Source organism: Rhamphochromis sp. 'chilingali' (assembly GCF_963969265.1).
Source record: "Rhamphochromis sp. 'chilingali' genome assembly, chromosome: 2".
NCBI classification, from domain to species: domain Eukaryota; kingdom Metazoa; phylum Chordata; class Actinopteri; order Cichliformes; family Cichlidae; genus Rhamphochromis; species Rhamphochromis sp. 'chilingali'.
The window spans coordinates 10,015,215-10,040,890 of NC_137930.1; the positions used below are offsets into that span (position 1 = coordinate 10,015,215).

Genomic DNA, 25,676 nt, shown 5'->3' on the forward strand with positions numbered 1-25,676 from the left:
GAGTTGTAAAAAACCTGCCTGTGTCCTACTGTGCGTCCCCCAGAAACAATTGCAAGAAATTGTGCACTTTCCATTTTACTGTTACGTTCCTTTAACCCTCTCAAGGCAGGCTTTGCAGATTTGCAACAGTTAAAAACTAACAAGCTGATTACCCCACATACATATTTTATGAGTTTTTTTTTACTCAGAAGCACCACTGCAGGACTTGGTTGTGCATTAGCAACAAAATATTTTTTAAATTTAATTAAAAAGGTTAACTTTGATTTATTCTATATTAGAGTAAACTGAATTTTTGAGCCTTTTTTCTTGTATTTTTGATGATTATAGTTTATGGCTTATGAAAAAAGTATCTGTTATTGGAATATTTAGAATAGATAAAAACCCCCCTCTGGGAAGGTGTACTCATTTATACACGCAGTCCTTGGCTGGGCTGCTTAACCATGAATTGCTACATCAGAGCAGTGCAGCATGGAAGTGGAAGTCGTCTTAACAATATTCCATACATTTTATGTCAGGTTCAGGTCAGGTAAATTGGCTGGTCAAGCAAGCACAGTAAAAACACATCAGGAAACCATGTGGTAGCAGCTTTGGCGCTGTGGGCAGGTTTTAACTCCTACAGGAAAAGTAAATTGGTGTTATCCATAAAGTTTGCACGAAGGTGGAAGCGTGACATGCTCTGAAATCTCCTGGTGGATGCTGCACTGACTTTGGACTTGATGAATCACAGTGGACCAACCACCACCAACACCAGGATAAGATAAGATAAGATAAGATAAGATAACCTTTATTAGTCCCACACGTGGGAAATTTGTTTTGTCACAGCAGGAAGTGGACAGTGCAAAAGTTATGACGCAAAAATTAGAATACAATAAGAATAAATACAGTACACAGCTGTACAGAATAGAATAAAATAATATACTATATACAGTAGAATAAAATAGAATAAAAATATACAATAAGATAAAAATAGAATACGAATGCTATATACAACTGAGTAAAAATACAACGATGCCAGAAAGGATTATTGCACTTAGTGTTATTGCACATGTGTGGATGTGTGTGTTTGTTCAGTTAAAGTCTTTGTTGTGGAGTCTGACAGCAGTGGGGAGGAAAGACCTGCGAAATCTCTCCGTCCCACACCGGAGATAACGTGGGACCCCCCAAATCATCAGACTGCAGAAACGTCACACTTAACTTCCAGCACCTTAAATTCTGCACCTCTACACTTTTTCTCCAGACTTTAGGATGTTGATGTCATCTCAAAAAAAGACTTTGGACCACTGAGCAACAGTGCAAGTCTTTTTCTCCTCAGCCCAGGTGAGCTGCTTCTGTTGTTGCCCTTGGTTCAGGACTGGTTTGATATCAGGAATGTGACAGCTATAGCTCGGTTGATCTGATATCCTCGTGTTGGTGTTGTTCCCAGATCATCATACTAAATGTTGTTCTAGGATCAACGTTGCAAGTGACCAATCAGAATGTTGTGATGTCATACTTTTGCGACTTCGGGAAAAACTGGCGTAAAACAAAAAACTGTACTTAAGCTGCAAGAAACCGCCTCTGTCCGCCGATAAACGGACCCTGACCCTAACCCTAACCATAACCCTTTAATAAACAGTAAGCAGAATTGATATTGTCCTTGCAACATTGGAATTTCATAAATGCACGAATGGCTTGGCGCGCAAAAGAATAACGTCACAACAATGTGATTGGTCACTTGCAATGTTGAACCTGGAACAACATTTTCATGATGGTCTGGGAACAACACCAACACGAGGATATCAGATCATCCGCTATAGCTCCTTGCCTGAAAATGTATGTGCATGGTGCCTCTTGATGCTCTGATATCTGCCTCAGTCCACTTCTTGTGAAGCTCTTCCAAGTTCTTGAGTGGACTTTCTTCTTGAGTGTTATTGATTGCTATCCCTGTTGCATGTTCACATTTTTCTAGTTTTCTACTTTCCATGAATATACTTCAGCATAACACAATGAACAGAAGGCTGAAATCAGCCTTTTGTGGCTCTGAGCCAGTTTATGTCACTATACTGGTTCTGTCGCACAACATTTGTGGCGTCACCACATCCCTGGCAATGAGGGCATAAAAGACTCACTTCAGTCTTCTCCTAAACAGGTAACAGTGCCATGCAAATCTGTAAAGAAGTGTTGGTCAAACAATGACCCTAAGAGTGTTTGTAATTAATGACTTTGTCTTATATAATGAATTTACGGCTTGCAAAGAAGAAGTAAGGTTTTTTATTGTTTGTTTGGTGTTTATGAACAGCTGTCTTTACCATCTCACTATATACAGTGATATCATAAACATAAAAAAAAAAGTAATGTTAGTGTTTTTGTACATGAGTGAAGCAAATAAGCACAGCAGGCGTGATGAAAACCAGGATAGGTTTTTCTAGTAAAAGCTAAATAGGAGAAGAATGGCTTGCTAAAAGTAATTTAAATTTTAGCGTCCACTCATCTTCACAAGGGTTTGCAGCTGTTTGCAAAAATGGGAATTTTTGTGACCCTTTTTGTGACATGTTGTAATTGTCCAACCAAACAAAGCAACTACTCATTTTCCACCTTGATGTTTTTTAGTGCACGTTTGTGAATCATGCTCATGCACAAATGCTGCATGACTGCAGTTTGCATAGTTGCAAGTCAGCTGTTGTGTTCATCAGCAGCTGTTGACAAGAATGGATGCAGAAATGTGGGAAATGGCCTTTCGCTGTGCAGGAAACGTCAGTGTCGTGTTAGCACCAGAAAAACAACATAATTCAGATCCTCTAGGCTGCCCGGACTGTTCCAACAAATAGCTGAAGTTTGACTAAAGACCAAGATGGTGACCCTCATTGGTGTGCTGCAGGAAAGCTTGGCGAACACCAGCAACAAAGGGATTCATCCTCTACATTTGACCCAACAGTTATTAAGATATTTCCATTTCAGTCTGGATGCTAGAGCAAAATTATCAACAATAAAAATGAGTCAGCAACAAGAGGCTCACACACAGACACTGTCACAGAAGAAGATAGTCAGAACAATGCCTTTAGCTTTTCTTCAAGGACTTTAATAACACTGTTTGTAGATCTTGATGAAAATGTGTCTTGCACAAAAAGTCTCCCTACAGTTAGTTTTTTCTGAGTCAGCTGAGTCAGCTGAGCAACATCTTTCTATGAATTCGAGAAGAAGTAGTGATGTGTATGGAGCATGCATGCTTTATGCACATGATAAATTCTATATATCAAGAGGAACATTGGTCAAATATCATATTACAGTTCATTAAATATCCGCTTAATTAGCACAATTGTGCAACTCCCACTCTGACTTCCTTCAGTGGTCTTGGATGGGATGCATCTCTGTACACTTAAATGTGGTGACTCTGGAAATTCATTATAATTTTTTTGCATCTGTACAAATTTAAGTTGACAGACACTGCTCTCAGATCAGTAGTCCTATTCTAAGACCCTCCTAAGAAATCTTCTTCCCCAAGAGGTCTTCTGTGAAAGATGGATTAGAGAGGTATGTATAAATAGAGCGGTGAGCGGAGATGACAAAGGGCAGGGAGAGAATAATGGATGGATAAAGGATATAGAGAAATGAAGTGAAGACAGAAAGAATAGAGAGGAGGAGAGAAGAGGAGTGATAAATGTTCAGGGCTCCAGCTGAAACAACGAGAGGCTAAAAGGAGTGTTAAAGAGTGAGTGAAGACACGCCGTAAGAAGGTCAGAGACAGCAGTCTTTATATTTAAAGTCAAACTGAAATAAAAACAAGATTAAATCAGTATATCTTTGACTTATCTGTCTTTGGACTTGTATAGCCGGCATGAACTTCTATACAAATTTATTATTAACACCCATCCAGTTTTTCTTGCTTATTCCAGGTCCGGGTCATAGGGTAAGAGACTAAGCAGAGATTCACAGATTTCCCTCTCCCCAGCCATCTCCTCCAGCTCTATTCATGGTATACCACGAAATTCCAAGACCAGCAAAGAGACGCAATATCTCCAGGATGTCTTCTGTCTGCCAAAGTCAGACATGCCCAAAAGACCTCACCGACGAGGTGTGAAAGGGGAGTGATCTCAACCACCTCAGCTGGCTCTTTTCTACTCTGAACCCCTCATAAAACAGTGAGGAACTGAGTCAGACTTTAAGGGAGAGCTTAGCTATCCTTCAGTGAAACCTCGTATCTGCCACTTGCTTCTGCGATCTTATTATTTCAGTTGCCATCCACAGCTTCTGATGTTAGCAATATAGATTGACCAGTAATGTGGGATTTAGCATATTTGTGTCCGTTTGCCTATGAAGAGCCTGCACGGATGGGAATGCAACCTATGTAAAAATGACTGCATTTAAGCCAACTAAAAAAACAACAAGCATATAGCTTGGCATGGACAACACCATGCATAGGCTGACTGCTGATTGGCTGAAAAGTGGTCTGCCATATAAAAGGCAATGATAGTGTAGTTCACCACATATAGAGAGAAGAGTGAAGAACTATCAAAGATCAACAGCATGAAAAGAACAGCCAATGTCTGCAGTGGACTGTTTTGTAATACTTGTTTCACTTCAGCTCTTTGTAAGTTATCACTTTGCACTGTGGGTTGCTAATGAACCAACAATAATAGAAACACAAGCACCAGAAGAGCTTTTGCAACAACTCCACCTCATTGTCAGTCAATTTAAAAAACTCGGTGCTTTTCCTCAACTTTTTGCCACGACACTTCAAAGAGCTGGAAAGTAAATAAACAGCAGATAGAAATGAGCAGGTCGAATCGTCTTACGTTTCACGCATGGACATGGACAGTGTGGATGAACAGCTGTTCGGAAACGATTGAAAACGATAGTGTGGACGCGGAGCGTTTTTAGACGAAAACGGCATTTTCAAATTTATCCGGATTAGTGTAGACATAGCCTATGATCGGTGTAGGGACCTTCCTCCCATGAAACTGGTCATTCTCACCAAGATCACTGACTCTTGTCGCCTGCCCTCCTGGAACTCACTTGCCTACAAGTCAACAAACCAGCCGCCTCCCTCCACGAAGGACTCACCCTGTCCTCAAAGTAAGATAAAGTCAGTTGCACTCAGTCAGCTTTGCATTCTGCCTGAGGAACATTTATCTCTGGTTTGGCCGCATTAAGAGGGGTCCACCCTCCTAGTGGACCCCTTTAATTTGGACGGGTTGATCAACTCCAGTTGTCCCTGTGAACTAACTTCTAACTTCTAAATAACGTTGTTGCTATTGCTGTCGATAAAGATGTTGAAACTGTTACAGCTTTCTTAGTTTTTTCTGCATTTAAGTCCTCCATCCTGCTTTGACTTAAAGATTCTGTGACAGTAAACCAGTAACTGTGGTGGTATCTACTCACCAAACAGGCTTGGAGCTAAACATCCTGTTTTCACTCATAGCTTAAAACGTTGTAGGCTCACAGTTGCAGCTTAGCATCAGTGTCAAATTAACTGTCATATAAAACAAAACAGTGAACAAGATAAACATGTTGAAATTGATTTCACCTCCATCACCATGATCTTTCTGTCTCTTTAAATAAGAGCTTCGATATTCCTCTCATATAACCCACTCTGTTCAATCAATTTTTATTTTATTGGGGAGCACATTCACAGTCCTGTGATGTTGACTCGTCAAAGACGCAGCACAAAGGCAAATGAATATTACGTTTGCAAAAGAGGAGGAATAAATAGATGAAATATAAACAGTTAATGTGTGTTTTGTGGTCCAGCATCTTCTGTGTGATGGTACGCAAACAGCATAATATAACTAACATTTTTTCAGAATAGTTTTATTTTCAATGCCCAAGTTTACTTTTGGGTCAAAATGTTGGTATGTTAATCATATATGAAGTTTAATACCAACACAAAAACAGAGACTGGTATCAAAGTGCCAGCTAGAGACCCACCAGTGGAACATCAAGTTAATAATGGTGACTTTTAGCAGTAAAAGGAAAAGTAATAATTAGCATCGTGAAGTGACGGGTAACCAGTTAAGCTACTCTTCTAAAAGGAGAGTAAAACTGCTCTATCTGAGAACTGACATGTGCTGGAGAGGGATAAAGCTAAAACAGCTAACTAAAACATGATGTCAGTGTAGATAATGCTAATCATCTAATCATCTAATCATTAGCAGACAATTAAGATAGTATCCTCATTTACCTTCGCACACACTGTGAGCTGTGTGTCTGAATATCTCTGACTGTAATAAATTTAACTTTTTTTTTTTCTTTTTTATTTGTCCCAAACAAAATGTTTTGTACAAATAACTGCTGGAGGTTTAGTGACTTTTATCAAATATACTGTGGAGGAAGTGAACATTCCCAGCAATACTCTCATTTATGTTTTCACTAGACACTGAAGAGTGCAATTTAAAGGATGTAACGCCTTCTAAGTAAAGCGCACAACTGCATTACGGCTTATTCTGCCTCACAGTGATGGGTAAACTCTTTACAGGCAGTTATTAATCCTGGTAAAAATGTATTAATGTTCACACAGCATAATTTGAGAAAAATCTATTCATAACTGCATGTAAAAAGGCAAGACCGAGCATAGTGAGGAATTAGAGAGACAAGACTTCAGTCTGTGGTACCAGATTGCACCATTCTTTGGCCTCTATCTGCCTTATCGATTTCAGACAGCAGGCTACTCAGGTGGAATTGCAAAATTCTTATCTAAACTTTTTTGCATGCTATTTCCAATTCCAAGAATCAGTAATTCTTTCCCAACAGAGCTTCTGCCTTTAATTTCTTAACCCACTCTCTTAAATAACCAAATGCGCACTAACAAGTGTTTGAATACTGAAAGTGATCTGAGGGAAACTGCACTGTTGTGACTGCAGTGAATGACCTGCAGATGGAGTGTATCTCGTGCGTGTCCTCCTCCTTGCGGGCGCTGTCCGTCAAACTGTCACCCAGAGCCATCAGACACTGAGCGAAACCCTTGTAGATGGAGTGACACCTTCTGGCTGAGACTGCAGAACACGGACTCAGCACTGGAAAACAAACACAAACACACAAAAAGTACGTAACTATTTGCAAAACCACAAGTACAGAGTAAAATTTAACTGAAAAAAATAACTCATATAAAACAGATTAATCTGAGCTGAAATCTGACTGCAGTAGTTAGCGGTAAACGTAACACTTTGTTGTACCTAATAATAGAAAGTATATCAGTGGAGCTAAAGTTATAGGACTGAAGAGTTGAGTATAACCTACAGGTAGGCCTAACTTTGATCTTTTTCTCCCCTCAATCATTCCGAGTTAAAGCCCACTGCTGATTTATAGCTTACAATATGAGACACATGAAGGCTCGGTGACCAGGAAATGGAAGAGAAAAGCCCAGTCGGAGTTGTTTTTATTCTCAGTAACAACCTACACAAATCATGTTTAAATGCTGCCAATACTCAGACTAATGAAAGCTCCCAGACAAGATGCCTATTTTCATTCAAAAAGAGGAAACACTTCAAATTCCATCGATGTAGTCTCCTTTCAGACATCTGAATCATCACCCATATCTCAAATTTGTTCGGCAATTTGAAGGCTAGTGTTATTTCCACTGATTTGTATTTCCAGCTCTGGAGAGCAGCCAACCAATTAGAGCAGACTATGAGGGATAAAAAATAAATGTCATCTCTTTTTCATGTTTCGTTAGCTGCCCATTAAAAAAAATTACTGTATTGGCAAGTGAGACAGATGCAATCAGGTGAGTTGTTTTAAGTCCACAAGCAGAAATAATTATTTCTATGTAAACACCTATATTTGTATATACCAGCAGCTGCTACTGTAGCTTCAGTGGCAGCTGCTTTTTATTTCCCATAATGAGAAATTTGGTAACAAACAAAGTCAAACTGAAAAGCAGAATGAAATCAAACAAGATGAGATTTCAGTTTACACAAATTCTTGATTATTCCTTCAGTTGTTCTTCTGACTTTTATTTTCCTGTTCATCACCATTTTATAGAAACAAAGCATAACAAACTAGTGTTAAATTCACAGTCAGTTATTTACGTCGCTGTTCACAGCTATGCCCGTCCAGAATCTTCTCAAGAAAGTTTGTACAGTCAACAGGCTTTAAAAGAGGGCACCCAATCCCAGTTTCACAATATGATCAGAATTTGTATCAGCTGGCTATTTTGACACAAAATCCATGAAACATATTTACAAATAGGCGCACAATGCAAAAGAAAACAGCCTGCATGTTTCACGATCAGTCATATCACGTTGATTGGGCATGCTAACTCATACAGACGTGCATGCATCAATTAGTAGAACAGACCTGCCCCAACTAACCCTGATCAACTGCCATTTGAAAGAATGTATATAATGTATAGGGGTCATTGCAGATAAATCAGATAAATTCAGTTTTATTTATATAGCATGAAATCACAACAATGGCTGCCTCAAGGTGCTTTATATTGTAAGATGAAGACTCTACAATAATACAAAGAAAACAGAGAAAACCCCAACTATCATATGACCCCTATGAGCAAGCATTTTGGCAACGGTGGTAAGGATAAAATCCCTTTTAACAGGAAGAAACCTCCAGAAGAACCAGGCTCAGTGAGGGGCGGCCATCTGCCGCAGTCAGTTGGGTTAAGGCGAGGAAGACATGCTGTGAAAGAGAGAGCCTAGGGTTCTCTTAAGAGAATAAAAAGAAGCTGGAGATCAGATCAGAATCCTCTATGAGCTTGAAGTCGGATGCAGAGGTTTTGCAGGACATTCATTCTGCAAAGTCCTCACGTGGTTGGGACTTACAGGAGAGGCCAAGAGGAGGGCCGTTCAATCTGTGAGCAAAGCTGCAGAAAAAGTTACAAGGTGGTTTAGGATTAAGAGGGCTGATCTGTGGGTTGCTGCTGGCATGTAATTTGGGGCCTGCTCAACCTCAGGTCACCTGGTGTCTCATGTTTTGTCCCACTGTATCCTATGAGAATTCTTTTGCATACTATAGTGGAAAACCGAACATGAACAGCAGCATCTTTAGAGTTTCTTTAACACAACCAAACACTGAACACAAGAGAGCACCCACCTGTCACTCAAAGCACCCACACCCTTAATAATGCATAAGTTTTATAAAAATTCACTCCCCGTGCAATCAGCTACTGAAACCTAAACCAATTTTCATACCAGGCTGTAAACATGTTTTTTTCCGTTGTGTTTTGTGGCGACCGGCTCGCTTCTTTTGGCTCTGGCCTCAAACTGCACTTCCTCACTATTCGAGAAAGTTTATTTTTTGGGATTAACATATTCACTTCATTTTTAGCCAGTTCAGATGACCTACTTACAACTTATATAGGGTCACCTGATTATGTGGGTGATAGCAACCAGCTGCTTGTTTAAAATAACCATATGAAGAGGTGTTTCTGTTAGAATCTGTGGTAGCATCACCTGCTAAAGCTCCACCATGTCTAGCAGCTACTCTCTAACGCAGGGGTAGGCAACTCCAGGCCTCGAGTGCCATTGTCCTGGAGGTTTTAGATGTGTCCATGATCCATCACAGCTGATTTAAAGGGCTAAATGACTTCTCAGCATTTCTTGAAGTTCTCCAGAGGCCTGGTAATGAACTAATCATTTGATTCAGGTGTGTTAACCCAGGGTGCGATCTAAAACCTGCAGGACACCGACACTCGAGGCCTGGAGTTGCCTACCCCTGCAACGCGTCTGTCAGGCATTTTGGAACTGGATCACACTTTTTTTTTTTTTTAAATGACAGAAATATTGCATGTTGGAAAAAAGCAATAACCCCATGACGCTGAAACATAATAAAAGTGAGGGGGAAAGCTGCAGAATAGCAGATATTCTCTGATTGTCCTCTTTTACGCATATAAGGTCACTTCATTCGTTCTTCAAATCAGAATTGATTTTGAAGCTTTGCATTTACAGCTTGAATGAGAAATATGCTAACTGCAGAAATACAAATACCTTTCAGAAAAGGATACAACCAGAAGCAACACCAACAAATCTGTCATGTGTCAAGCAGCTCAAGCAGCATCATATCAGTTGACAGCGTGCATTGTTGGGACACAACAAGCAAGACGAGCTGTTTGCTGTCACTTCAAAGTATCTGGTAAAGATCGGGGGAGCATGCTTGACACAGGGGGAATACAACGCTTCATATTAAAAATGCAGTTTCCGGTGTCAGAAAGTGGTTACAGGTGAATTCAAGTTAAATGACATTGTCTGATGTTATAGTTTGAAGTGAATACTTCAAATCAAGTCATAAATTTGTTAAATATATTACAGATTTGAGGTTAACTGTTCTCAGCATGATGATTCATCCCTATATGACACATCGAGAAAAATAAAAAAATATAGAGGCCATTCAAAAATCTGCTTCTTGTTTGTTTGTGTATGAAAATTCTCTGAGGACATAAAAAATCTGCCACTAAAGTGCAAATGCCACTCCCGAGAGCCCCGAGTCACATAGCTGTTTACAGCATCTCATCTGTCACACTTGAGTTTGGAAAGAAGAGGAAGTTCTTCCACAGATGCACAATTAGGTGATGCATTTTGAAGTAATAATTTAAAAAGTGTTGTGTGTTTTGGTCTTGCGCTGGTATTTACTGAGGCCTGAAATGGCAGAGAACCAAGCTTTCATGTACGCGCCTCAGACAACGAGAGCTTTTTCAGGGCAGAGGCATGAGTGTTTGATTCAAATGATTCTTTCTCATCTTTCAAGCAGCAGCAAATGAATATGAATCAGAGGCCTGAGAAGACTTCAGGGACTGGTAAAGTGTCATGAAAGCAAAAGAAGGAATTATTCCATCACAGGCTTTTAACTTTTTGTCACTTTTAATTCTAATCTCAACATTTCAAGCTTGATTCCCAAAAACAAACCAATCAGCTCTTTATAAGATAGACAACGAGGATTCACCATCCTGAGCCAGAAATATAAACCCTATTCTTTGGAAAATATGTTTTTTATAATAATGACTTGTCTTCCCAATTAAACTGCCAAGGAATATGTAATGATTGTGGGTTTACATAAAATATTTTTCCCCCAGTACTACAATTATGTGCCTCCCACAAGCTAGAGGCAAGTGGTAAGGGATAGTCAAACTTTGATGCCATTATTTAAGAATTGTTGGTTAAATGTTGCTAAATTTGCTCATCAGTTTTTATATCAAATTAATGCTTTGCCTTTTTCCAGTTTAAATCTAAACTAGAAGACACCGGATCTTTATCCTCAAATATATAGCCTATTAAAAAGAACAGCAGAGGACAAGCATACACAGTCACCCTGAGCTGTGTTGTAAAGCGTGTATTAATGTGAAAACAACAGGTAGATTAATAATGAATCAAATTAAATCCATCCATTCATTTTCTGCTGCTTTTCCAGGTCTGTGGAGCAGTCTCTTAGAGATGCCGAGATCTTTCTCTCCCCAGCCGCCTCCTCCAGCTAATCCAGGAAGACACAGAACCTCTCCAAAGCCAGCTGATAGATTCAATCTCTCCAGCAAGCCCTGGGTCTTCCAAGAGCTCCCCCCGGTTGGACGTGCCCCGAACACCTCACCCAAGAGGCACATGGGAGGTATCTTTGTAAGATACATAAAGACCCTTTCAAACACAGACGATTAGGGCTGAAAAGGCCGTTATTCAACTGGCTTTTGAAAAATATTATTGGAAGGTTGATGGAAGAAAAATTGTGGTAGGAAAAGGTGCAGCCTTGAGAGGACTGTCAAGAAAAATCAACTCAAGAACTTGGGAAGGCTTCACAAGGAAAGGACTGAGGCGGGTATCAGTGCATCAGCCATGAAAACATCACCATGCACAGATGTCTTCAGGAAACGAGCTGCAGCTTTTACATTCCTAATATCAGGACAGTCCTGAAGCAGAGACTACGTCAGAAGAATCATACCCGGGCTAGGGAGGAAAAGTGCTGCAGTGTTGCTGAGTGGCCCAAAGTCTTCTTTTTAGATCAAAGTAAACTTTGCATTTCATTTGAACATCAAGGTCCTAGAGTGTGGAGTGAGAGTGAAGTTGCACAGTATCCAAGATGTTTGAAGTCCAGTGTGAAGCTTCTGCAGTCTGTGATGATTTGGGGTGCCGTTTCACCTGCTGGTGTTGGAGGCGGTCGGGTCCACTGTGTTTTAACAAGTCCAAGTCAACACAGCATCTACCAGGAGGTCACTTTATTCCTCCACCTTCTGACAAGCTTTATGGAGACACCAATTTCCCTCTCCAGCAGGACTTAGTGCCTTCCCACAGTGCCACCTTGCATGGCCTGAACACCACAGAGAATCTATGGAGTATTATAACGAGGAAGAAGAGAAACACCAAACCCCCAAAAAACGATGAGCTGAGGGCTTCTGTCAAAGCAACACAGGCTTCAATAATACCCACTGACTAATTTTAAGGCATATCCTAATAATTTAAGTAAATGGATTTTTTTTAAACTCTTATTTATTTTTAGTTATTTTTTAATTTGAATCTTATTTAAATTGAAAAAAATATGAACAGTTTATGAGAGTCATTATTAATTTGCAGTAGAGTGTGATTATCTTGCTACATCTTTCCTCACTAGTAACTCTTTCATTCTTGATATTTTTTTACACAGGTAAGTACGTCCCAGATTCATTGCTTCAGGTGGAGGATAGACAGGAAATCAATAGAACACCTGACGTGTGTCTGGAAACACTAAGTCACCCGTCACTTCACCTCACAGCTGAGAGGTGACGGGTTGAAACAGAAAACAAACATGCCTGATTTACACAAAGATTTCAGAATTATTTTGGTTTATGGCGTTTCCTTACCTCCACCTTCTGTCTCCTCGCTAGTGATGAAGAAGGTGAAAACAAGAGGAGGTGCAATAAAATGTTTTGGCAGATTCTTGCTTTTGCCATCTGCTGCTTATTCCTGTCTTTCCTTTTTTTTAAAAATGCATCTGCCTGCTCTTTCATCTCGAGGCTCCTGCCTTGTGATGGGCCACGCACACCAATGACTAGTTGCTTATTGAATCACAATGTTTGAATAGTTATCACTGCATACACATGAGATTAAAAAAACAGCCCTTTCTTCTTACAAAAACTATAATATTTATCTTTAATTATACCTTCTTAGGTAACTCTGTGTTAGATATAACTGGATATATCTACAGGTTTTGGTTATTAGTTATACAGTGGAGGGGGCATACTATGGTTACACTACATTAAAAACTGGACACCATGTACAAGTCTAAAATAGCTATAACAATGAGTCAGCGTATGGTGCTGGCTCTCTGGGACACAGTAAAGTAAGCAAAATGGATATACTAATAGATAAAACCTCTGTGGAGGAGTCTGCATGCTTAGAAATAAAAGCACTTTTTTGCATTCAAGCACAGCTCAGCTTTGGTGGCTTCAGAGTTAATGTTAGTGACCCACAGTCATCGGCTGTGGAAAAACAAAACAAAAGGGGAATTTAATGTAGCAAACATAATTAGAGTTGCAAAACGATCGAAACTCTTTTGGGAGCTCCTCTGGTTCTTAAAGTTTTTGTCAGAAAAATTGGTGACCCCCAAATTTAAATATCAGTCAAAGATAACACAAGTAAACACAAAATGCAGTTTCTAAAGGAAGGAAAAAACTCCAAACCTACATGGCTCTGTGTGAAAAAGTGGTTGCACTCGAAACCTAATAACCCTTAGCAGCAACAACTGCAATTAACTGTTTGCAATAACTGGCAATGAGTCTTTTTCAGCACTGTGGGGGAATTTTGTCCCACTCATCTTTGCATTATTGTTGTAATTCTTGTTGGAGTGTTTTGATCATTGTTGAACCTAAATGTGTTTCAGGTTGAGGCCACAAACAGATGGCTGGACATTCTCCTTCAGGATGTTTGGATGTTGTTCTGGGTTCTTTTGTGACCTCTTGGATGAGTCGTTCTTGCACTCTTGGGGTAATTTTGATCTCCTCCTCACTCCTGGGAAGGTTCACCGCTGTTCCATGTTTTCACCATTTGTGGATAATGGCTCTCACTGTTCCCACAGCTTTAGAAATGGCTTTATAGCCTTTTCCCAACGAAGAGATCTCAGTGACTTTGTTTCTCATTTGTACTTCAATTTCCTTAGCTCACAGGATCTTTTGGTCTACTCCATTTTCTCTTCTTTATTGAGAATGTGTATGGACGTCATCAGGTTTGGGTGTGGCTAGAGAAACTGAACTTAGCTTTCCGTTAGCTTTTATTTCCCTTTTTATTTTTATTCCTGTTAATAATAAACAACTTCATCTAGATGATTTGAAAGATTTTAAGTGTGACAAACGTACAAAAAAAAAGATACTATGATAATAGTGCACACAAACTTTCTAGACTTTACACAAGCTAAAAGGTTAGTTGCTTAAAGATTTAAAGCTGGGGGATAACCATCATGTTTCTGGCATAATCAGACAGAGAAATCCATAATAACCTTTGAGCATATTGTAATTCAGAGAAAGAACTAGGCTCCTGCCACTCCTCTGGGCTTTGTTTTCAGGATTTATAAAACATTGCTCATAGCGTGTCTTTATAGACCAGGGATTGGACAGTTCAGTCCAGTATTGCATCATTTTTTATGCGTACACAGCTTTTTGGCATATTCCTACGCTCATCTTATGTGAAGAGGGCAGAGCCGCAAAACAATAGGTTTATTTTTTAAAATGTGCATTTTTCCCATAGTTTCTGCCTAATGCACCTAAAAGAACAAAATACTTCAAACAGGACAATATCTGATGCTGTTATGGGCTGTAATTCTAACTATAGTGCTCAAAAATGTCCCCAATGCGACATGATGCAGGGCCTCAACAATCAGACTGAATAACGCAGATTTAAATCTTAAAACGTTTTGCTAAAATAGATGTGTATGTATACATAAGAGTATTTCTAAAGTTAAGCTAAAATATCTGTCGGAAACTCAAGACAGGTGACATAAAAAGCTGAGGCAGCATTACAAAACAGTTAGCTCATCCCAGAGGAGCCTCACAGTGACTTGTGACAGCCATCTCTCCCGAAGAGTGAGATCGTTTTGGAGCTGATAGTGACCGAGCTAAAATGGCCCTCTTCAATGGTGTGACAGGCACAGATGCATCATGTCATAATTAGTGTACAAGACGGCGGAGGTAACACTGCTGAAGAGTGTGTCTGTCCCAGAAGAGGCTTGTCGTGATGGGTAAAAGTCAAGAGAGGAACCACGGCTGTAGCCTGGCAGGTGAACAGGAGATGCTAATTGGGTCAGACACTGCATCGCCACAGCTCCTCCCCACCTCCCCAGAGATTTACTGTTTAATATTTAATAAACCAGAGCTTCTCCTATTCTCATTTTCCTTTTGTGTTTTTTAAAGGAATCCTATTGATTTCAGGCCTGGTTGTTCAAAAAGTTTGAAGATTATTGGCTTCACTCATCTCCATCAAGTTTTAATGAAGACCTGAGGAGGGAAAAACAGCTGGAGTAGGAGAAAAGATGAATGTGTGAGAGAGAAAAGGAGACAATGGGGGAGGACGAGAGGATGAGTAATGACCAATAAAGGAGCACATGGTCCAAAAAAAAAAAAGTGTGACTGTGAAGAGAAGCTGCCGAAGGACATGTAGGAAAAGACCGTTTTTCTTTCACAATAGGCGTAATGCTGTGACCTTACTTTTTAAGTTCAAGTTAAAGCTGTGACAGGTCACCAAGCTGTTGTTTACCAAAAAAGAGTTCCCATGTTTCCCTCAAAATCATTTTTAAAGACAGTTTTTGTTCAATATTTTTTTAAATCTATCACAAAGCCTAGTGAGCTAACTTCAAGTTTAACCCTGAGTAATATTGACTAATCAAATGATTCATGTGAAAATATTCAAACTAATACATAAGAGTAGAAAGGCACTGAATAAATACCAGCTCAATTCAATTCAATTTTATTTACAGTTGCTTCAGTGCACTTTATATTTTAAGATACAGAACCTACATTAATACAGAGAACACGCCAACAATCAGATGACCCACTTCAGCAAGCACTTGGTGACAGGGGGAAAGAAAAACTCTTTTTTTAACAGGAAGAAACCTCCAGCAGAACCAGGCTCAGTGAGGGGCAAGTACCTGCTGTGATCAGTTGGGGGTGAGGGGAGGAAAATAGAACAAAATACACACAGTGGAAAAGAGCCAGAGATTAGTAATAATTAATTACTAAATCCAGAGTGGTCTCTAAACACACAGTGAAAGACGTGAGTGAAGAAGAAAACCTCAGTGCATCATGGGAAGCCCCCAGCAGCCTGTAGCAGTTCAGGGTAGGGTTCAGGGTAACTTGATCGAGTCATAACTATAAACTTTAACAAAAAGTAAAGTGTTAGTAGAGAGTGTTTCTGTTAGCCGAATCCAAACTGCCCATGTTAGTTGTTTTCCATGTTCGCTGTCATACTTGTGAAAAATTGCTGAAACTGGAAGAAAAAGACTAAAACTGTCATGAACATGCCAAAAGAATAAATTGCTTATATTTAAGTAGTGCCTGAATTTAATTTTAAGTATACCCCCATCTTAAATCTGTGGTCAGATGGGCAGTGAAAGTCTTCAGCCCTCACTGCTTTCCTTTCCTCATTAGTCATGCATTCCTTCCCGGCTTTAAGTGGACCTGTCCAGTCTTAGCATGCAAAGTGCTTTTGAGTGGCCTACTATACATACTGTACAGTATTTCTCCTATTACACATGCTTTGACACACTGTCTTCACTGCAGTAAACTGTGTTTGGTGTGTATTACATGTAAAGCTTTGGATTTTGGGATTTTTTTCAATGTTATATCTTTTTTGTTTGTTTGTAAAATATATCTCTCTGCTGCCAGGAGACACCTGCCTATACAATCAAAACTGCTCCCAACAAACATAGATGTTTACATCAGCGCTGTAATTTGCACTAATCAGCCGAACAACTACTACTGTTATAACTTGCACATTATTTTTCTCAGTTTATATATACTAACTTATTGGATGTTACACGTTTACTTTTTAATGCACAGGTACAATGCACAATCTGCACTTTTTCTAAATATTCTAAATATTCTTAATTATTTAAACATTTTCCAGTACCCTGCTCTGTCTGCACACTACAACCTGGGTTTGCCATTTTTATCTGTACAATAATCTTAATAACTGTACAGTATTCTGTTTTTGTAACTACTGTCCATGATGTAAATACTTTTTTCTGTAAAAAAAATTGTGTGTTTTTGTTCTGTGTCCTGTTCTGTTTGTATATGTGTTTTTTTGGGGGGGTTTTTTTGCTACTGTCACAACCAAATTTCCCCTTGCGGGACAATTAAAGGATCATTCTATTCTATTTACCCCCAGACTCATTGGTTTGATTTACCAAGTTGATATCGCTTAACAGGATTCCTAAGGAAAGGGTAGTTGAATCCAGAAAAGGAAAAAAATATATATATCCTAGCACTAGTGAACTTGCTTTGCTCTTGGCTGATAGTAAAGTTGTCCATGTTTGTGATTGGTCGTTGCCGACGCTACGTCTTTTAACCCTCAGGTAAGCCTGGGCTAACAGGGCCCTGAATAAATCCTTGTGCTTAAAACAAAACTATGACACTGGCATCTTATCTCACTCTCATTCAAGGGAAAAACAGAAAAAGAGATTAATTACCCAGTTATATGTTGAAATCTTCTTTTACATTACTACAACTGTCTCATAAAAAAATAACAATGGTGTTACAAAAGAGATGGCACATTTTCCTAATAGGTACCAAATTATTGCAGTAATGTGTTTACATAGGAATTATGTCTAATTCAGTCATTTGCATGAAGGAAATGTAAATCAACAGGATATAGGGTAGTCCCATGATGCACCGATTTGAATTTCAACACATATGGTGAAGAGGTCCTCTTCAAAAACGTGTTTTATAATTATCTCCACAAGCCGCTATTGAAACTGGAATGACTACTCAGAGTGCAGCTGGGAAATTAAGGCAGGAAAGCACATCTGTTCAACTGGCAGGATTTGTTGTCTCTGGTTTGGCTTGTAAACTAATCATCTGGTTGCAAGACTGGATAGGAGATTTTCCACTTCATGCTGAGGTCTCCAAGCAGAGGGGTCTGACAGAGCAAGGGTTAATGTTTTTACACTGTGATCTCACATCAAGACGACACCCCAGAATCAAATGATTGACATGTAAACTTACCATAGATTTGCATAATAATGTATTTTATCTGAAATCAAATCAAGCCAGGATTGAAACTCAAAGAACTCAAGGTCATCACTTTCATTCACGTTAACTGCAGTCTTATCTGAGCTGAGATTTGGTAAGTTGAACTCATAAATTAGATTCATGCTTAGTATAAACGGCAGTTCACCTTTTGTCATCACTATGGATTGCAGTGAGGTTCTATAAGCACAGGTCTTTGCGCCAGCAGACAACAGACAGATCAATGATTAAAAATGTCAGTCTCAAAATCAGATTATCCAATCCAGGATAATAAACAACGTTTATCATACTAGTTAGCGGCTCCGGCTCCTGTCAGCTCACATCACATTTTCTTCTGTATTAATCAACAGCCCACGCCATTTAGATGTACTAAATGAAGTGCCGAGGCAGGGAGATGCCCGGTGGTTTACAGGCTGGAAGAATCAGAGGTAGATGAGAGCCGTGCTGGTGTGTTGCACAACGCTGCCGCAGTCAAAACACAGAACAGTGATGTTTCCAGATGGCTACATGGTTGCTAAGCAACTTTTCATAGTGTAGTCTAGTCAAAACTTTTTCACATCACACAAACTGCCTAAAAAAAAAAAAGCTAAAATTTCCCAGCACAATGCTGGATCTAAAAGTTAAAGACACAACCAAGATCCCACTAGAAGCTCCTAGGCCATACTTAACATAAGCATCTCTCTTGTAATGTCTCTGACATGATACTGACTTGTGTACATTTCCCAAAAGTTCACTGCAGTTTCTACAAAGATTATCACATGCAGCATATCTGCTGATTAAATGGCCTTTACACACTACATGTTTAATGTTGCCACCGTGTACATAATGAGAATATTGCAGTATGTATGTTCAACATCCGTGCTGGAAAATAATAACTCTGACCAGTCAACACTGGATGAAAAGTGATCACAAAACTTAGCTTGTAACCTGAGCCTGTAAAAGCTCTAACAAAGAATACTCTATAAAGTTACTTCTCTATAATGTAGTGCTTTCCTCAAGTGGTTCCTCACAGCAAGAAGATCCTGGGTCTGAATCCAACAGCTAGTTGGGCCTTCCTATCTGGAATTTGCTCTCTCTGAGGCTGCGTGGGCATGCATGTTTAACTGGTGATCATAAAGCGGCTGTAAGTGTGAATGGTTGTCTGTTTCTCTGTGTTAGCCTTGTGATACACTGACAGTCTGCCCACAACGTACTCAACCTTTTGCCATATGGCAGCTGGGATAGGTTCCAGCCCCTCCAGAAGCCTTGACTAGCTTCTGTTTCTCTAGGGCCTTGCTAGCATAGCTGATCAGCAACACAAAGACATACACACTTGTGCTACCATTCTTTTCTATACATTTTAAAAGTAAAACCTCATAGTTCTTACATCATAGGAATGTGCTATCGCCATCATAGAATCACCTTTTTGGACATCACGGACCAGAGAAATCAAGCTGAGATGAAGGTAAAGTCCTGAAAAGATGTGTCCGGGGTCACAGTAGGCCAACAGCCTATCTGTTGCTAAGTGTAATTGGATGTGTATTCTGTGGTTTGACCTCAAGCCCTGCTTAGTGCAAGCTGGGACAGATCCATTCCCCTTTAGAGGGGATAAGCAGGTTAAGAAAACAAATCACTGAACAAGTCTAAATCTGAATTTAAATAACATGGGTCTGCTGAGAATTATTAAAGCACTTGCAGGACTTTCTCCATTAGTCAGTAGCAGGAACTGCCAAGGTTAGTGCAGATGTGCACTCACTCGTCAGAACTTCAATAAACTTCCCTAACATGCCCGATTTAAACTCTGGAACATCACAACTTTGCAGAGATGTATTTCAGAGAGGTTGCTAAAATATAGGCATACATAGAAACAATATAAATAGAAGAGTGATGGAGGGGAAGACAAATCACATTTGAAACTCCAAATGCTTATTGAACATATAACTCCAACTGCAGGGGACTCCTCAGTGCCGAGAGTAGCAGGCAGATCAATGAAGCGACAGCCGATCAACTGCTTCTCAACCTGCCGTGATTAATATTTGATATCTGAACTAAGACTGAGCCCAAGGAGAGAGAAAAAAAAAAAAAAGCACAGTGGGAGAGGAGAGGTCGAGTGACTGATTGATATAGGCAGCTTGAGAAATCTCCAGGCTTTGCAGAGTTGATTGCAATCGGAGAGAAATAAAGAGGATCAGAAGATATGAAGAAGTGTAGAAAAACATTTTTCTGATGAGGCTGATGAATTGCTCTGATAAATAGTATTTGTTTGGCACAACAGTTTAGAACTATTGATGTTAGGAAACATTGCTCTCACTTCACCCAGTGCGCTGGGTTATTAAATCAATATGATAAATGCTGAAGGACCAGGCCGACTTTTTTCTGGGTTTTTCAAATTGTCAACAAATCCTATGAAAAGACAGAGGGTGTGTAATTCTGCCTGTCAGTACTTTATGGCTCATCAGCTCCCGAATAAAGATAATGAGACTAGAACTACAAATATACAGAGACATTTTTCTAAAAGATGATGGGTTATCTTTAAATATCTTTTAGTTTCTTTGCTGAGGCAGATCAGCTCAAAAAGCTCTTGGACCCCGGCTGCACCTATTGGCAATTATATTTGAATAAAACGATTTGTTTTATATGGAATTATGGGAAATCTGCTGCTAAAGCAAACCAGCAGCTGATATGATAAATGTTCTCATGATCATAATAGGGCCTTCCTTTCAGACTGTCTAAAATACCCTGAGTTACTATGTATTACTTTTTAAAAATCTAATCTAAACTCCTCCCATTTGATTTCTGTAAATTCATTTTACCTTTCATCCAGATTCCCCTTTATACTCCGGCACTCTGTTTCTGAAGCGATTCACATCAAACCTGCATTATTCATGACCGTCTACTCCAACTGGCTGGACAAGTAGCTGCCGGTTCAGTTTCAGTCACCTGAATACCATTAAATGAATAATGCAAATTTACTTTAGTTTGAGTAATATATGGGGTATATAGTGATCTATAAACAGGAGCTGATTCCTGAATAGGAAGGAGGACGAGCTGTTGTCGAGACTTCAACAAGTCGGTATTTTGCTTCGGTATAATTAGAGTTTGGCTTCAGCACCACTTGCCAAAGAGGTGAGATCAATGCACAAAGGGTCGCAGAGGATTATGTTTTCTGACAATGGTGATTCCTTTGTTTTTCTAATCCAATCAAAAGATTGGCTTTTGTGGTTATGAGTTACATGTGTCTCTGTTGTGATAAACTGTAGGTTGCCATGAAATTTACCTCATACAGTCACGATCTCCAGCAGGACAAATGTTAATAGATTTTTTTGAGCCCTTAACTTTTCTTTTAGCACAATCTTCAAGCAGAGCCAAACATCTACAGAACTAGTGACTCATCAGCTTTAGCTATATAGTATATTCAGCATTTTAAAAAAAAGAAGCCGGGACTCTTTTAATGTTAAAAGACTGCTCTTAGGATCTACCAAAGCGATGCTTTGTGAGTTTGTGACTGAAAGCTGAAAGCTGGAAACTTTTATGAATTCGACTGGCATTATTGCAAATGTATTCGTTGGAGTTTGCCTTTCAAAGTGCAAAATTGCAAGATGCCACCGAGAATGTTCAAGGTTAGCTTTGCACACTTCGGTCCTCAGTCTTGGCATTTTAACATAAGAGAGCGGACGTGTAAGGACGGAGTGAGAGGAGGATAGCTGCTAAGTTAGAAGCATTTATGCCATGGATGCATTATCAGTTTTACAGCAAGCAGTTTCCAGTCTCTAAGAATCGCCTGCACATTGTTGCTCACAGATAAGCAATTCTTTGCCTTGTCAGAGTTATGCACACTGAGCTCTCAGTGTGCACAACTGAGAGAAATCAAATTTCATCTAGTTTGCCTTTTTGTCTTGTGTTGCCTCTATTACATAACAAATTGATAAAATGCAGCTGTTAGTATATTCCACACTAATACTGTGGAATATATAATGAATCTATGACAGTGTCACTGAATGCAGTTGGACAGTTTGCTGAAACACTAACCACACTGATGTCCTTTTTGTTGCCCACAGCTTGAAATGTGTCTGATTAGATACCAGTGAAATCGAGCAGCATGCAGTAAAAATGAGAGCACTCTGCACATCTGTGCACATGGCACAGCTGCAGTAGCTTCCACATATTGAACTTCCTTCCCTGCCTTACGCTGTTTCCTCTGAGGATAAACCCACACTTATGATTACCAGATTACTAGTTACAAAAGGCACTTGTGTGTTAGTGTGTTACTAAAGGGCATAAAGCACTGAAGATTGTGTTGATCATCATAAAAAAAATTTAACGGTTGTGTCTGCGTTGATACATTTGCACATTGTTTACCGGAGATCCCTGCAGAACTTTTCACTTCCATTTGCGCTGCTTTGTAAATCTGACACCTCGCAAAGATGGTTGAAAGATGAGCTTCATAAATATCAACATTACCATATAGCTTTAAATGTTCACGTTGACCAATCAGTGTTTATAATGTGGAGGGGATTTTATAACTTTGGAAAGTTGGCATCCACTGTTTTATGTTACGGTTCTGAGTCAGTGTTGACCCAGCATTTTGAGTTTCTTATATTTTGGTTTATTTTTGCATTATGGATTGTTTTCTGATGTTCTGGTGCTTTGTTTATTGTTATCATTATAGATCTGTTTCTGTTATTCTTGGTGAGGGATCAGTTCTTAGGTTTTGGGTTCTCATGTGTATTGCAGTTTCTGTTCAGTGTCGTGTCTGCATCTTTGTTTAGTGGTTTCTTGTTTCCTGTCTTATTGTGAAAGTCTTTGTCTTATGTTAGTGTGTGCAGCTTAGCTCCCCCGTCTCGTTAGCCCTGATCTCCCCCAGCTGTGTCTCCCTTCTGTTACCCATTCCCTGATTACCACCCTGTGTATATTAGCCCTGTGTTGTCCTCAACCCAGTGTCGTGTCGTACCCTCAGATCCTACCTGTGTGTTCCTGCTTGGTTTGGTTTCTGTTTCGTGCCAGCAATAAAAGCTGTGGTTTTCAGTTACATTTCGTCTCGGAGTCCTGCATTTGGATCCACATTTCCGCCTGCCCGCACACAAAGCCCTGACATTTTATCTGTCATCCCTGGTGAAGCTGGAGAAATATTACAGTAATCTACAGCGAATGTGCACTTCCATATGCAGAGCCTTGCATTACAGGAATATATGATGCCTGAGCACATAGACAAGCAGAAAGTTTAATAGGTGTTGACATTAAGAAACAAAGAGAATGTTGCCAGACTTAGTCTTTAATCCCATGCAACCACCTCTAAATAGAAGAAGAGTTCAGCATTTATTGAACTCCATCCGACACATTTCTTTTTATGTAAAAAGCAAAGTATGTTCGTGTTTTCAAAAAGGTAGAAAAAATACAGAACACAAGGATCATGGAGGCATTTACCTGAAAGAAACAGACTATATCAATCAAAGTAAGCAATGCACAGTGGCAAAGTGCAATGTGATTTATGTTGTTGTTTTGGAAGATGTAACACATTTGTTGACCTTTGCAAGGCGTTCACATTTATAAAGACTGTTTGTGAAACTCAAAAAGATCGTCTGCTTTTTTAAATCTCTTTGATTTGTCCTCCTGGAGCTGCCTGCCTTTTCACCTTTCATATTCCACCAGCTCTTTGAAATTCATACGCACTAATAGAAGGAGTTTCTCAGTCTCTCTCTACATTATTAGTTTAAGATGAACTTACCGGTAAGAAGAATATGCTTGATCTTTCAAGTACTTTTTAAACACATTGTTGGTATATGTTTAATTTTTATCACCAAGAAGTGGCTTGATGTATTTTGCACAAATCAAACATTCCCTCTTATTGCTCTTTCTTCATTTTAGTTAGTGTGCGCACACTAAAGTCACAGTAAAGGGTATCAAAAGTTTCAAGGCCTAGGCTGAGTTTAACATACTCCAGAGGTCCAAAACTGTAAGCGAGACACCTGCTGGAGTCACCTTCAAATATCATGGCCAAGGATGAGACCAGCAGCTGCTCTTCTATTCTACAAGCAAGGCTCTGTGAAGCTCCTGCAGCTGGGACACACACAGCTACACACATCGTAGCTTCAGTGTGTGAATGTGTGCATGAATGGGTGGGTGACTGGATGTGTAAAGCGCTTTGGGGTCCTTAGGGACTAGTAAAGCGCTATACAAATACAGGCCATTTACCATTTACCATTTCACCATCGTACACCAGCATAAGTATACAAATCAGGAAAAACTATAAGGAAAAATATTGGGATTTGTTGTTCACGTGAAGAGCACTTTAGCATCATTTTCTTACAAATAGCCAAACAAACTTGCTGTTGCATTTAATTGTCAAAACTGACTGAAGCTCTGTTTTGATTACTTTGAATAAAAGTGCTTGGTGCGCACAGTGCATCACAAAGACAATCATGCTGGCAGCATTTATCTTTACACCATAACTTCCTTCTATATTTTTTCTTTGCAGGAACTAGCACATTATCTTGATTTGCTCATCAGTTCAGCTCGTTCATAACAACAGCATGTGAGCTTTAGGGCATTGCATTGTGCCTGGAATGAAAATGGGCACTGTGCATAAAGTTTGATAACTTTATTTTGCATAATCCTAAAGGATGAGAGCAAACACTGAGAGCCAGATTTACCAATTTGTTACGCCAGTGCGTTAAAAGAAGTACTGTCGGTATTTACAAAGACAGCTGAGTGACAAGATTGTTACTAAGAGGTTAGATTTTTGCAACCCAACTTTATTTCATAAGGATTTCTGGAGCAACATGTAGCAAGGATAATACTTAAACCAAGTTTGCGACATTCAAACCTATTGTGCCGATATTTAGCACCAAAAGAAGCAACTCTTATTTTTTGATATGGTGGTGGTAGCTATGGATGCACAGTGGTGGAATCAGAATCCGAATTTTAGGAACACATGTAGAAGAGTTGATGGTTTCAAAAATGTGATAAAAACATACAGTAGATTACAAAGCCACCTAATCCTAAATTTGATAATGAAGTAAGAGATGACCTAGAATTTTCAAACAAAAGGCGCCATGCAATAACAGGTGCTTTCGGTGTCATACAGTGGCTGTAACAAAGGAGATTCAAAGCAAAACAGCTGAAAAACAGAGAGAATGGAGGGATGACAAAGTTTCCTTTGAACTCTATCCTGAAGATATTGTTTTTGTTCTAACCAATGCATTCATGTTAACAAACTTTAAAATCACATTTTTATTAATAATGATAATAATGATAATAATGATTACCGCCCAGTAGCACTCACCCCCATCATCACTAAGTGCTTAGAGCGACTGGTCCTAGCACACTTCAAATCCTGTCTCCCCCCCACCCTGGACCCCCACCAATTCGCATACCGCCAGAACAGGAGCACAGAGGATGCAGTCTCCATCGCAATGCACTCTGTCCTCTCACACCTGGACAACAACAACACCTACGCCAGAATGCTGTTTATAGACTTCAGTTCAGCATTCAATACAATCCACCCCTCACAACTCATCAGGAAACTGACAGACCTGGGTATCAGTTCCCTCATCTGCAAATGGTTACTGGACTTCCTGAC

At 39.5% G+C, this 25,676-nt stretch overlaps 1 protein-coding gene across 1 annotated transcript in view; it reads right to left on the bottom strand.

Moving 5' to 3' along the window:
• The window catches only part of nrn1la (neuritin 1-like a), a 114,743-nt gene that overhangs the window by 18,530 nt on the left and 70,537 nt on the right, over positions 1-25,676 (bottom strand). The window contains exon 2 of the mRNA XM_080862614.1: positions 6,845-6,989. Coding sequence (XP_080718740.1) covers positions 6,845-6,989 — 145 coding nt within the window. The remainder of the gene's footprint in view (positions 1-6,844; positions 6,990-25,676) is intronic.